At 62.6% G+C, this 14,100-nt stretch overlaps 1 protein-coding gene across 5 annotated transcripts in view; it reads right to left on the bottom strand.

Moving 5' to 3' along the window:
* Window positions 1-332: 332 nt before the first annotated feature.
* Window positions 333-14,100, bottom strand: part of BRF1 (BRF1 RNA polymerase III transcription initiation factor subunit) — a 65,995-nt gene continuing 52,227 nt past the window's right edge. For 4 of the 5 annotated variants that reach the window (XM_045559238.1, XM_045559222.1, XM_045559259.1 and 1 more), the window contains 8 exons: window positions 11,452-11,721; window positions 9,751-9,812; window positions 8,755-8,836; window positions 8,618-8,673; window positions 7,184-7,440; window positions 3,378-3,429; window positions 2,272-2,443; window positions 333-1,642 (listed from right to left, as the gene is read on the bottom strand). In XM_045559238.1, coding sequence (XP_045415194.1) covers window positions 1,605-1,642; window positions 2,272-2,443; window positions 3,378-3,429; window positions 7,184-7,440; window positions 8,618-8,673; window positions 8,755-8,836; window positions 9,751-9,812; window positions 11,452-11,721 — 989 coding nt within the window. In that variant the 3' untranslated portion in view covers window positions 333-1,604. The remainder of the gene's footprint in view (window positions 1,643-2,271; window positions 2,444-3,377; window positions 3,430-7,183; window positions 7,441-8,617; window positions 8,674-8,754; window positions 8,837-9,750; window positions 9,813-11,451; window positions 11,722-14,100) is intronic. The other variant, XM_045559229.1, reaches the window with a different exon arrangement.

The raw sequence follows: 14,100 nt of genomic DNA, 5'->3' as shown, positions 1-14,100 counted from the left end.
CGGGAAGGGCCGAGCCCAACGGCCAGCAGCCCCCAGCTCTCAACCTGAGTCAGAGTCCAGGCCTCGCCTGAGCCCAAGTAGTCAGGACGTGGGGTCACCAGGCAGGATGGGCATGGGGACAGCCTGTGGTGGGTGCTGGCGAAGCTGGAAGGGCTGGCTCTGAGGACGTCCCCAGCTGGGGTTTCCCACAGCACACCAGGGAGGCCGGAGGCTGCCCAAGGCTCGTCTCCAGCCCGCACGGCACGGCCCGCGAGGCCCAGCACCCCTGGGCCCTGGTGGGGCACAAGGCAGGCCACAGAGCCAGATGAGGAATCACAAACAACAGCCTCAGCCAGTTTTCTTCAAGTAGCAGATCTCTGTTTCACTAAATCCATCTCCCCACCGGCCTTCTAGAAGACAGGGATGCAGGCTGGCCCAGGGTGGAGGCAGAGTGCACAGCCACGAGGACTCTGCTGCACTCTGGGGGTGTCGTCTGGCCTGCTGGAGGCCGAGCGATGGCAGGACGCCCAGCCCACCCCACCAGGAGGCTGAGGCCTGGGCCCCAGGAGGGCACTGTGGCACAGCTCTGCCATCGAGGCCACCCTCTCCTAGGGGGACACGCTGGAGCCACATCCAGGGCTGCAAGTACCTGCCGTCCTCCTCGAGTGGTCCTTGGCCTCCCAGTGAAGAGGCCCGGGCCTCAGGGTGGCTCAGAAACCCCACCTGCCCTCCCTCCATGGACGCAGAGCCCAGTCCCGGCTGTGTGTGCCACAGGCACACCCCACGCCAGGACACCAGGCAGCCTGGCCACGTCGCCCAGGGAGCTGCACAGGCAGATGCGGCAGAGCTGCCAGACCACACTTGTCTACCATGCGCAGCTGCTCCTGAGGGGACCCGGGGCCCTGGAGCGCCAGGCGCTGCAAGGCAGTGGGCAGGACCTGAGGGCGGTGGGGTCAGGAGGAGGGGCTGCAGCTGGCCGCTGAGGGCCACCTCCGGACCAACACAGCCACCCAGTGCGGGGGAGCCGCCAAGCACCCAGTGACCTCGGGGAGACCTTGACATCCCACCGCCTTCCCTGACACCAGGCTCCAGCAGAGGGGGCTGGACACAGCGCTTCTCGGGGCAGACGTGGCGGGCGGGAGCGGAGCACGCAGGCCACGGGCTCCGGAGCTGGGTCCTGCAGCCTCAGGGCCAGACGCTCAGCCCTCTGCTCCCTCGGACCAGCAGTGGGGCTTCCTCACGCCTCAGCTTCCTTACGGTGGGGACACGACTGCCCACCTTTGAGGGTTTGTGGGTGGGTCGAGGACCAGCAGCCTGGGCCACACTGTGGGATGCAGCTTCGGGCACTCCCGGCCCACGTCCGATCAGACACACGTAGACATTCAGTCCTGTTCCTCCTGCTAGGTACAAATCTTCCTTCCATTGCTCAAAACATGATCCCAATGGTAAGTACCATGGCGGCCACGGTGGCCATGGGACGAGGTCTGCGGAGTAGGTGGGGTGGCACTCGTCCTACTGCCTCAGTCTCAGCCCCCGTGCCCGTGAGCACAGCCTGGGAGGCCCATCTGGTCCTCAGGAGATACGCTGGGGCCACCGCCAGGGCACTGCTGGCCTTGAGGCTACGCTTAGTAGCCTTCATCGTCGTCACCATCACAGCCGTAATCTGCAGAGTACAGAGGAGAATCAGGGACGCTGAGGACCTCTGTGTGGTCAAGGGGCCCAGCTGCCATCCTCCTGCCCTGCCCCTGGGCCCCAGGCCCTGGCCACTCCCTCGTAAGGCTCTCGCACCCGCCCCACCGGCCTCGTCCCCACACGGCCCCACCACCGATGGGGACTGCCATTTTGGTCTCCTCATCCCTGCGAGCTTGGGGGTGGTGTGTGCACAGCGTGGGGCCCTGGGTTCCTGTTGAAGGCACACGTGAGCAGTATGGTCACCCTCGGCCTGTGCAGACCCGGGAGCCCCACTCTGCTGGCCGACTGGCCTTCACGCAGACACCCTGCTGTCCCAGTGGAACTGGCCTCTGACCCTGGCCAACTCTAGCCCACTTTGGGGCCTCAAAGCCAATACGGCCAATTTACAAAATGTCCTACTTCAAATTTCCTTCCAGGGAGCAATAAAAACTTAGTCTGATGCCTGAGTTCAGGGATTGTTATGGGCAGACGGTCTGTGCCTTTCTTTTTCCAGAACACCCCCGCCCCCACCTCCCGCCCCCTAGTCCCTGTGTCGGCCACCAGCCACGCAGAGACACCCCACACCGAGTCCGGCCCGGCCGGCGAGGGCGGCCCACCCACCGCTGCCGCCCATCATCTGCAGGGCGCTGACGCAGGGCTCTCCGTCCTCCTCGTCAGGGTCCTCCTCATCTGCCTCCTCCTCGGGGTGGTACGACACAGGTCCACTCTCCACCAGCACCGCCTCGGGCCTGACCGGCTCGGCTCCCGGGGCCGGGGGGCTCGGGAGCAAGGCCTGGAACAAGGGGGGGCTCTGGGATGGCGGGTGGAGCCAGGGCTGTCCTTTCCCCGACGGGCCTCAGCTACTCTCCTGGCCCGCCAGGGGCTGTGCCGGGGCTGATCCTGGGGTGCTGACCCTGCTTGGCTGGAGCCCGGCCGGGGGAACCCCAGAGCCTGTGGGCAGAGCAGGAGGCGGCGTGCCTGCTGGGCCTGCCTTGGTCCCTTCCAGAGGTGGGTGCTGAGGGCTGCAGCCCACGCCTGCTCCTTTGCCTCCCCCAGCCCCTCTCCCGTGCACTCCCGGGAGCACCCAGCGGGCTCCTTTCCCCGCAGCAGGACTCAGCCTCAAGGACACCACGGTCTCAGCACCGAGGCCCTGTCCCCAGCAGCACAGCAGTCTGCAGGCAGGCTGGTGGTCCAGCACCGGCTCAGGCCCCCATGCCCCCCGTGACACCACCCCTAACCCTGGGCCAGCGCCTTCAGCTGCACCAGCCCTCCCTGCCGCTCCTGTGCCTCCTGGGCCAGACCAGCGCCCCAGCGACAAGTAATGGTCCAGGAGGAAGACCCCTGAGCCCTGGCCTGGCGAGCCAAGGCTGTCACCCAGAGGAAGGCCTCACGCCAGGCCCTGGGCTACAGAGTGGGACCCAGCGACCTGGGCAGGGGCCTCGCTCCCCACGTGAAGGCTCTCGCCAGGCCCAGGGAGGAGGCTCTGCAGGCTGTGCTCTGGCCGCTGGGCACACACTGGCGACTGCTCACCCTCAGCCGGCCGTGTCCTTGCCTGCTGCCCACTCCTGGAACCTGAGACCTGCCTCCCGGGGACTCGATTCTCTGCCTGTGCGAGGCCAGTGTGGAGCCTGTTCCTGACTGGCTCACAGACGGTGCGAATGGGCTCAGGAACCAATGAGTGAGCTGCTTCCCGAGATCCCTACCCCAGGCCACACGGGACAACGCACCTCTCCCGTGGCCGCCTTCTTAGCCGGCTGTGTAGACACCAGAGGCCTCAACCTGAAAGAGAGCACAGCGTGGCGGCCTCAGCCCCTGCCTCCTGGTGACCACGAGGATGTGAGCCCCTGCCGAGGCACCTTCTCGCAGCCACCTCCAGCTGGACGCGAGGGACTGACGCCTGCCCCAGTGTAGACGCCCAGGGCACCTGCCTCACCCAGCGGGAAGAAGGGCAGACTCCCAAACACAACGGCGCCTTCTATCCCACACGGCCAGGGGTCCTTGGAGGCTGCTGGCCCACCCCGGGGAGGCGGGAGCCCAGAGGAGAGGGGCGGGCTTTCCTCCCACACACTGCTGTGGCCACCTGGGTCCGTGCAGGCTGGCGTGAGTGGGCTCTGGGCCTGTGGGTGAGGATGGGAAGCACAGCCGTGTGGGCAGTCGGGGGGCTGGAGCCACACACTCTGCAGCTGGGCCCTCAGAGGCCTGGCCCTGCCCTGCTGTGCCGTGCTGGATGAGCCCTATGGGCACCGGGAAGGGACCCTGGAGCAGGTGGACATTTGCAGAACACTAAACACAGAGCTGGCACCCATGTGTGGGCCAGGCCCGAGGCCTGAGGCAGAGGGAGCCTGGTCAGTCCAGGTGCCGGGCCCGCTCCTGGCGAGGCTCCCCAAGGCCTCCCGCCTGCTGTGAGCAGAGACCACACGCGAGCACACAGCGCGGGGCCTGCTGACGCCCACCCCAGACCAGGCCGTGCTGCCTTGCCCACCCCGCGCACCCCAGGCCCGTTCTGCAGCACAGCAGCGCCTCCTCAGCAGGCGGACCTCGCCCAGGGCAGGTGCCCCACTGAGGTTTCCCCACCACGGCCAGGGCTGGCGTCCACGGGGCAGGCCCAGGGCTGCTCTCCGCACAGCCCCTCCTCTGGGAAGATCCAGCCAGCAGCCCCTGCCAAGGGGGGCACAGAGGCATGTGCAATTGGCCCCGAGACCCCACTGGCTCAAGGAGCAGTTTCTTTGGCTTCAGACAGACCACACCTTAGCCAGATGGGAGGAACACAGGACAGACACAAGGGCAAGGCCAGGGGACAAGAAAGCCATGATCTGATCAGAAACGGTAACTAGACTAGAAAACTCACATCACGATGCAGTCACCCTTGCAGGGACATGCCTTCCCTGTCCCCACCTATGACCTGAAGCCACAAAGACATGCAGCAATGTCCCAAGGCTCTGGCAGAAAAATCCAGATTTGCCAGAACCAGGAGGCGGCTGTGCCAGCCCTCACCCTGCGTGGCCACAGAGCTCCCTACAGGGGAGGCCGGGCCAGGAGAGAACTCAGGGTTCAGTCAACGATGGCTGGTACTTAAGGGCAAGAAACCACAAGGCTTCCAGAGCACGATGGCCAAAGTGGGACAGGGGTCTGGGCCCAACCTTGGGTCCTGTCCCTGGAGCTTCCCGTCCTCCAGCGTGCCACGGTCACAGTCTCCACAGGATCCTGCGTGAACCCCAGGCCCCAAGGGAGGGTCTGCAAATACCCGGAGAACAAATTCCTGCCCAGCGTCTCCTCGGCCCAGGGTCTGTTTGCCTGGTTGGTCCCCAGCCAGCCAGGGGCCTGGGGGACCTGGGGCCGCTTACCCCCCCTTTCACCCAAAGCCACCACTGTGTTCCAGCTGCTGTCCCTCCTGGCCTGGATGGCAAACGCCACACCTGGTTCCTGTGGCCTTGACCCTGCTCGGCTGGAGCCTGGCCTGGGGGAACCCCAGAGCCTGTGAGCAGGGCAGGAGGCGGCGTGTCTGCTGGGTCTGCAGCCCACGCCTGCTCCTCTGCCTCCCTCAGAGGGGGACACCAAGACTGGGGCTACAGGGGCTCACATGAGAGCAGACCGACCTGCCTGGGCAGGAGCAAGACCTGCGGGTCACAGCAGCCCACGCTCAGTGCCCACCGAGGGGCCGCGAGTGCCCATGGAGCGCAGGGAGGAAGCTCAGAGGCAGTGGCTACCTGAGCCCCTGCATCACCCGGCTCGGGTCTGTGGCCGTCCTCAGAGGGAGCCCCCATCCCAGTGCAGGGCCAGGGAAGCAGCTGGCCAGACAGTGACGGGCGGGGCAACCAGAAGGGGGATGAGGGGCCCCGGCACTGAGGAGGGGCCACCCAAGCAGCCAGACTATGAAGCGTGGCCTCTGCCATCAAGTGATGCTGTGGTCTCAGGGCTGCTCCTCCCCGGCTCAGTGCTGCGGCCGAGCCCCTCTTTCCTCATCTCCCAGTGTAGACGAAAGACTGTCCCCAAGGGCTGTGGGGACAAACTAGGACCTGCCCTCTGCCTCACGGAGCCCCTTCCCGTTCCCTGCCCTGCCCGAACTGCCTGAGCTGCCTAGGCCTGGCTCCCCACCCCCGAGGCCTTCCTACTCCGTTTTCAGGATGTTCAACGTTCACAGACTCAAGTCCTAGCCGCTCAGGGGAAGGTCAACAGGCTACCAATGGAGTAAGCTGCACATACAGACACGAGTGCACACATAGACGAGTGCACACATAGACACGTGCACACGTACGACGTGCACACCCACACAGACACACCCACCCCCAGGGCATGCCCAGGCCAGCCGCTCAGATGGGCTGCAGGGGGCTGGGAACCCTGTGACTGGGCCCCAGCGTCACTGCACGGGGCTGGCACCCTCGCAGCACGGCCAGAGGCCTGGCCGGGTGGGCAGAGGCGGCTGAGGCAGGCTCAGACCCAGCTTCGGGTCCCACCTCCCAGGGCTCAGGTGCAGGGGTCTGAGCCACGGGACCTGCTCCGACTCCGTCTCTGCCTGCCAGACCTCCCCCACCCGCAAGGAGGCCGTGCCAGGGATTCATCCCACGGCTGCTGAGAAAGCAAGTAAAGCTCCTTCGCAAAGCAGCACATGGGGACAGCGACAGCAGGGGGACAGCAACACAGCCAACTTTGGCAGGTGACAGAGCAGCCTACCCAAGAACTCAAAAGGCCACAGAAAACCTCTACAGACAACAGGATACCAACAGGGCTGATGGGAACAAAAGGCATGAGTGGCGGTTCAGCGCTTCCCCACACATAGCAGCAGCTGGAAGACCATGACTGAAGGTCCCACAGGGCCAGGAAGAGCACACACGTGTGGCCCGGAGCCCTGGAGACATGGCGCAACTGTCCACGGCAGGCTGGATGCTGACGGAGCTGAGCCGCCCAGCCCTGTCTCCGTGGCCGGGGGAAGGCACTGACCAGCGTGGGTGTGGCAGGGCCCTCAGAGCCGTGGCCTCAGCAGGAGAGCCTGCAGCCACTGCCCGATGCCCAAGGCACAGAGGCCGGCTCTAACCTGGGGCAACAAGGGCCACATGTGGCTTAGACACCCTCAAGGTGGCCCCTGGTGGAGCTGCAGGACGGTGCTGTCCGGCTCACCAAGGCCACCACGTTCAGGCCCTTGACCCGTCCTGTGTCCCATTTTCTCTACCCACGTCCTACTTGCTCAGCAGCACCTGCTCTTACCTCCCTCCCTCCCTCTCGGCAGACAGCGGTGCAGCCGGGGCGCAGAGGGGCCGTGAGCGCTGCGGCTGGCTCTTCTCCCATGAAACCAGCCCTGGGCTGGAGAAGGGGCCCGAGCGTCCCATCGCCTCCTTGAGGCAGAGTGGACCCTGGCACTGCAGGACCCTTTGAGGGCTGGAGCCCCCCTCAGGACATAGCCCCACCTGCGAAGGGCAGTCGGGCAAACATGGCTCTGGGTGCTCCGCAGGCCCCAGTCAGCCCACGACAGCCCCCAGTCCTGAGGCCTCGGGCCTCGGCCTGCGCCGACACCCACCCTGACGGGACCGGACGGTACCTCTTCCCCACGCTGGTCACGGGGTCGGCCCCATTTCTGCTGGCTGGCATTCTCCTCCGTGACAGCTTCCTGGCACTGGCCCTGTCCTCGGGCCGGGCGTCTTCGCCCCGCGGGCTACCCGAGCCCGTGCTGTTGAGGTCCCGCAACACGCTGTAGTTGATCTTGCTGGAGATCTTCTTCTGCTCCAGCATCTTTTCGATGGCCTCCCCCGCTGTGCTGGCCTGAATGGGTTCCCGTCGCTTGCAAGACTTCTTGGGCTTGATCGAAGCACAAAAGAAATGCCTAATGTGAGTCACGCGTGGGTGGGCGTGGGGAGGGCAGTGCCTGGCCATCAGTCCCCACAGGGAGCCGAGCGTGGGGTGGGGCAGGGGTCCAGCCAGCCCAAGTCAAGTCTTGCCCTCCCAGCTGAGCGGGCACTAGGGGCAGCCCCTCAGCCCTGGGCTGGGGCAAGCCCCTGGGGTGTGCGGCGGGCTGGGTGCCCGAGGGGCTGCGAAGCAGCAACAGCAGCGGACCTGCCCATGGTCCACCACTCGGACCCCCGGTGCCTGACCCAGCACAGGGCCACATGAACGTGGCAGAGGGAGGTGCTGCCCTGTGAGGACCACAGCAGGGACATTACCAGAATAGACAGACCATCTGTCCCAGCACCGAGGCCAGGGTCCACAGTCCCCGCTGCCCAAGGGTCACAGATCTATCCCAAGGGCGAGAGCTGCAGGCCACCCCGGCCAGCGGCCAGCACAGGTTGGGCCACCCTGGCTGCGCCAGCTCATGCCAGCCCCCGCCTCACCTCCTGCACACCAGCTTTCCCTGCGCGGCCCCCAGCAGAGCGTGGGATACGCTGTCAGGTGGGGGGTCCTAGGGCCCTGAACTCCCCAGGGGTCCTCCCGAGCTGGCAGGCCATGTGTCTGTCCTCTGGGCCTCCCTCCCCTTGGCGCCAGGAAGCCCAGTGTCACCGGAAGTGGACCTGTCTTTTCTCCTGTTCAGTCACTGAGACATGGAACCACTTCCAAATTTACCGTGTTATCAACATTACAGTCAAACCACGGAGTGAGCCGCTGAGCCGAGTCGCCATGCAGCTGACAGAGTAGGGAGGGGCCACAATTAGGCTTTCCCAGGTCATCAGAGAACAAAGACCTGGACACAGAGGTGGGACCTCTTGTGTCCTTGATAAGGGACTTGAGTCCAGGGACCTCAGTGGCCAGCCCTGAGTCTCCACCAAGTCTACCCTGGAGTCACACTCAGGACCGTGCCCAAGCTGAGTGGCCCATCCAGCTGTGGTGAAGCTGACCCCGGGGTGCCTGTGGCCAGGGACATGGGTTCAGGGTCTGTGGCTCCTCTTGACACACACGGAAGAAACATTCCACAGAGACGGTTTCCTCCTACAAACTTGGACATCTCCCAGAAAAGGCTCCTGGTGTGTCACGAGATGCCCACCTTGTGCTCCTTGTAGATGCCGAGCTCCTTCTCCTTGGCTATCCTCGCCTCCTTCTCTGCAAGTTGAACACAGCGGCCCCGGTCAGCAGCGGCCCGTGCCCCAGGCCGGGGCCCGTGGGGTGGGCAGGGGTGCTTACCCCTCTGCTCTCGCAGGTACTCGGCGTTCTCCTTCATCCACAGCTCGGCCTTCACGCGGGCTTCCGACTCGTTCAGTATGTACTGGGCAAGCACAGGGAGGTGCCATCAAGTTTCTTTCACACCGAGGGCGGGCTAAGCTCTCTCGTCAGCGAGCACTTCCCGTGTGTGTATTTAAATTGTCGAACAAGGGGAACGTGGGTAGGCCTCCATTCAGTGTGGAGACCAGGCTGAGGCCTCGCGGCTGAGAACAGGCTGGGGACACCCGTTGCTCCACTGCCCTTTCCAAGGCCACCCATGCAGGCTGTCTGTGAGCCAGCGCTGTGGCACTCCCAGGCCCCACCGACACCACGATGCCGGCCAGCCAGAGGGCAGGGCCACGGGTCCCATGAAAAGACCAGGTGAGGGTGTCAGGTGCCAATTTAGGAGCAAATGGGCAGCTGGCTCTGGGCACCACGTGGTCATAAAATCAAGGAAGAGAGACTCCTTGCCTGACAGAGGACAAGTACTGCTGAGATCAACAGCAAGGAGCCAGAACAAACGACTGCAGCCCCAGAACTTGGAGGTATTCGATACCCTTGGAGTCAGCAGGCGCCTCCGTGACTGGAGACCTCCGTATGGGCCCAACCCGGGTGGGACTTGTGTTTACCACAGGCCACGTGCCCAGATGGTGGCAAAGGCTAGGTGCAGAGTGCAGGGCCCTACCAGCGGGCACCGGCCCAGAGGTTGGCTCTGGCTTCCAGTGGGAAGGGCATGCGCTTGCCGTGGCCGCCCTGGAGCCAGAGTCCAGAAGGTGGGGCTGGGGACAGTGGTGGGCTAGGAGACCACGAGGCCACCTCAGGCCAGGGAGTGTCTGGAAGGGCCAAGGGGCAACCACCCCAGAGGCCAAAGGCAAGCCCTGGGCAGGGGAGGCCGCCAACCCCACCTGCGTCCCAGTGCTGTCCTGGGCCGCAGAGCCAACTGCCTGCTGGGAAGGTGAGGGCCACGCAGGGGCTTACTCTGTCGATCTCAAGGTCGTCGATGCCACTGAGGTCCAGTTCACCATCTCCAGAGGTGTCTGCTAGACGGAAGCAGTGTCAGTGTCACTTAGGGACAGTTCTGATTAGAAGGGCACAAACACTATCCGGCTGGCTCACGACCCTGGGGTTTGGGCCAAGGGGCTTCTAGAAGCTCCCGCCTCTGTACCGCAGTCCCCGCACTTGCCCGACATTGCCTTGTGTTTCTCTAAATGCTCACTTCAGGTGCTAAGTGAAGAAAGCAGGACACGAAACTGAAGCTACAAAAAAGCTACCCAACATTGCTAGGCTTTTGCGTAAGAAATGGGCTGTTCTGAGATTGGGAGACACAGCTCTCCGGCCCCGACAGAGGGAAGGGGGCACAGTGGTGAGCGGGGCCCAGGGGATGGATGTCCTGCCGCAGAGGAAGGGCTGGGGATTCCCACTGTGGTGCTCTCAGGCCTGGGGGTGGAAATGACGGTGACTCAGGGAGCCTCCCATCACTGTGCTCAGGGTGTCCCCAAACCTGTGGCTACCACCCTCTTGCCCGGTGTGGTTGAGGGCACGCTCTGCAGAGCCCAGAATCAGGGCAGTCTGTCCTCTCTACAAACCCTCATCGCCCATCGGCTGAGTCCTGTCAAGTCCAGTCACGCAGCCAGGCTGTCTGGGGCTCACTCCTGCCACGCCGCTCCGGGACTGAGGCCCAGATGACTGCTCTCAGTGCTCAGACGTTCCCCTGAGACCCTCCCCAGCCTGCCTCGTTCCCCTTGCTCTCTCAGCTCTGGCCAGAATGGCCCTTTCTGCTCTGAGGTCACTGTATCTTGGCTGCCCCAGGGCCTTTGCACGGGCCCTCTGCCCAGTGCTAACACGGCAACCCCCGCCACAAGGGCAGGTGCGTGACTATCCATCTCCACGCCTGGCCCAGAGGTCACTTGATAAACACCCATCCATGCACTGAGCAGCAACCCTCAAGGAGGCCCTCGTGTACAGAGGCCAAGCCCTGGTGCCTGGTGGAGGCAGGGCCTGGGGGTGAAGTGCCAAGGGAGGGTCCAGGCTCTGTGCTGCCAGGGAGGCTTGTCCTAGCAGGGTCCAGGGATGGGACCATCTGCTTTCTCCTAGAGCTGCCAGCACCTGGGCCCTTCCTGGCCCTGACCTCGCTGATGTTTTGTAGAACGGGAGGGGTGAGGAACAGCAAGCCTGTCTGCCGTGGCCTGGTCTGGCACCGTGCCCTGCTCAGGGCGTCTTGTCACGGCTGTGCCGAGCTCAGCAAGCATCGTTCCTCTGACTGGTGGAGACGCAACCTGTCTGGGCTCCGCCGTGTTACACAAATGGAGGAAGGGCAAGAAAGGCTGGTCCCTGCCTCGTGGGCGCCTGTAGAACTCCTAGCATGACTTCTCAGCGTGATTACAATTTTCACACGGTGCCCATGGGCTCTCAGGGCTTTGGGCCACATGCCAGTAAGGGACTGCTGAGGCAGGAGGGAGCCTGTGGCCAGCAGACGGTCCCAGTGAGGGTGACAAAACCTGATGGGCATTTGGGGTGTTGGCAAACACCCAGCTCTTTGTGTTGGGACCACTGACCCCTCACACAGCCCTGAGCGGGAGGACTGGCAGTGCCCCCACCCAAGCCCACCCTGCTAGAACCTCCCAGACAGACAGTGTCAGCTTCCAGGTCACTCTGTCCCCCAACACCTGTGGTACTCACTGGGGTCCCGGCTCTGGGAGGAAATGCACTCTCGGATGGAGTCAGAGATGCCCAGGCTGGCAGCTGTGGGCAGGGGACCCAGCAGGGACTCCAGGGCTGGGGGCCTGCTGCCCGCCTCAGGGCCTCCTGCGGCTTCTGAGCTGCCTGGGGTGTTGCTGCCGAGGAGCTCCCGGTAGAAGTCCTTGTTCAGGTGGCTGGCAGCAGCCTCCAGCTCCTCGTCCTCTGTGTCCTCCTCTCCAAGCAAGCTGGACGTGGTGTCCTCGACGGAGCCTAGGGACACATGACCCGCACACCAACCGTTAGCCGGGGAGAATGCAAAGCAAGTCTGCTCTTGGACAAGAGACACTTCCGCCCAGCTGCAAAACAACCAGTGGAAAAAAGACGGAACTGTCAGCAAACAGTGCTGGGACGCCCATGTGTACAAGAATGAGCCCGACCCACGCCTCACACTTACACAACAACGAACGCGAATGGCTCACAGGCCTCAGTGAGACAGCCAAAAGTACAAACATTTTAGAAAAAACTAAGAGCACTGCCAGCGGGAATGCAACGGTGTGGGCACCCTGGAAACAGCTGGATGGTTTCCTAAAGACCTAAACACTCACCTTCCACATGAGCCGGCAATTCTGCTCCTTGGCATTTGCCCAAGACAAGAGGAAAAACACGTCCGTGCAAAGACTTGTGTACAGATGTTCAGAGCAGCTTATTTGTAATAGTCCCAAGTGGAAAGAGCCCAGTGCCCTCCAACAGGTTAATGCATAAGCAACTTCAGTGCATCTACGGACCATGACACCACGATAAAACAACCAACTGCCGATGGTGACTCAAAAGCATCACACTGCGTGAAGAGGCCAGAGGAAAGCAGCGTGTGCTAAGTGACCCATTTATATAAAATTCTAGAAAACATGGCTGACTCACAGTGACGGCAGTTCAGTGGCAGCCTGGGGCAGGCAGGCTGGGGTGGGCTATCAGGGGCCCGAGGACACTGTTGGGAGTGACAGATCTGTGGGTCGTCCTGATTATGGTGACGGCTTCACAGGTGTGTGCAGATGTCACAACCCCCAAATCAAAAGGTGCATTTTAAATACGTGCAGACTGCCTCCTAGCCAAGCACACACGGGTGCCCACAAGCATGCCCGTGTCGGTGGACACGGGCCACCGCCACACAGTCGAACCATCGAAGGGGGAGGGGGCCGGCAACACTCCCTGGTCCCAGGCAAGGAGAGCAGAAGTCAGCAAGAAAATCGAAAACCACGCCCCATTCCCCAGAACTTTCAAAACTCCTCGCACAGGGCAGAGAAAAACACAACCTGAGACTGAGAAACTGAAAACATTTCACAGCAGGATCACAGCTGAAACGATGCCCGGAGAAAAGCCCACTGCCCGAACGTGTGTGGGCACCAGCACACCGGGTGAACCGGCCGCACAGGTGACTGGGAGACGGGGTCTGGGAGAAGCTGCCAGAAGCACAGAGATAAAGCGCAGGCTACTGACTCGGCAAACAGGAAGGCAGCAGAGCCAATGAATCAATTCAAAACCTGGATTAATAGGGAAATCAATAACCAGCTGGGAAAAAACCCAGAAAACAAAACTAACAAAAAGAAATGACAAAAAAGAAAATTCAGAGACAAAAATAAATCAAAAGTATCGTAAGACACAACTTCACTCAACCCTGCAAATGGACGGGACAGGTGCTCCAGCGTAAGCGCCAACAGTGTGACCTGGGCCACCGCGGCCTAGCGGTGCCTCGGTGGACCCCAGGCAGGCCCGATGCCGGACGCCACCCCGACGGATCACATGCGTGCATCGGAGAAACGGGCTGCGGTCTCTCTCCTGACCCTGCACACATCTGGGACACGTGCTTGAGACAGGGACACGCATGAAAACACGAGTGGGCATTTCCTCCACGTGACAGATCCTGCCATCCCAGCCCACAGGCTGTGCCCTGTGTCCTGGGGAGGCACAGGAGGCCCTGCCGGAAGCCAGGATGGTGCCCGCGGCCGCCACTGTGATTCCATGAAGGCAACAGACTAGATGTGAGAAAGAAATTCAGGGCATAAAACCTGGTGAGAAACAGTAACAGAATCATTGTTTGCAGATGACAAAATTCATCACTTGCAAAACCCAGTGATAAGTTGGACGCTATTAAAAGGGATGGAAGAGTTCCTCACAACACGACAGCACAAGGTTAGCACGTAGCACTCAGTGTCCTTCCCAGTCGACCAGCAGCTGTAGACACAACAGGACCATTTACGGCAGCAACAGGAGGCGGCAGGGCCTGGATGAGGGACATGGCAGGGCTTTTGCATAGGGAGGAGAAACCCGGGAGGGAAGAGAGGGCTGCTCCCAGGAGGAGGAGACAGAGTAGGGTCAGACTAAGGATGTCGCCCACTTTGTCCAAGCTCCTAGGTGAAGCAGAGAAATGGGCTGGGAGGGGACAGGCAAGAGGATCCTAATGTTTACACGCAAAAATAAACAAGAGTGGCTGCAAAACCCCACAGGGGCATGAGGAGGTGGCCCCTTTCCTTCCCAACGCCAACTATCTCTGATCAGGGGCAGGAAGCATCAGCGAGTGGTGCTGGCTCCAACATGCAGAGAGAGCAATGGGGCTGGGGTGGCGGTGATGCCATGAGCGCAGACAGCACGCAC

Source organism: Lemur catta, chromosome 1, assembly GCF_020740605.2.
Source record: "Lemur catta isolate mLemCat1 chromosome 1, mLemCat1.pri, whole genome shotgun sequence".
Lineage (NCBI taxonomy): Eukaryota > Metazoa > Chordata > Mammalia > Primates > Lemuridae > Lemur > Lemur catta.
Note: the sequence above shows the minus strand (reverse complement) of the source record. Positions and strands in the feature narration are given on the sequence as shown.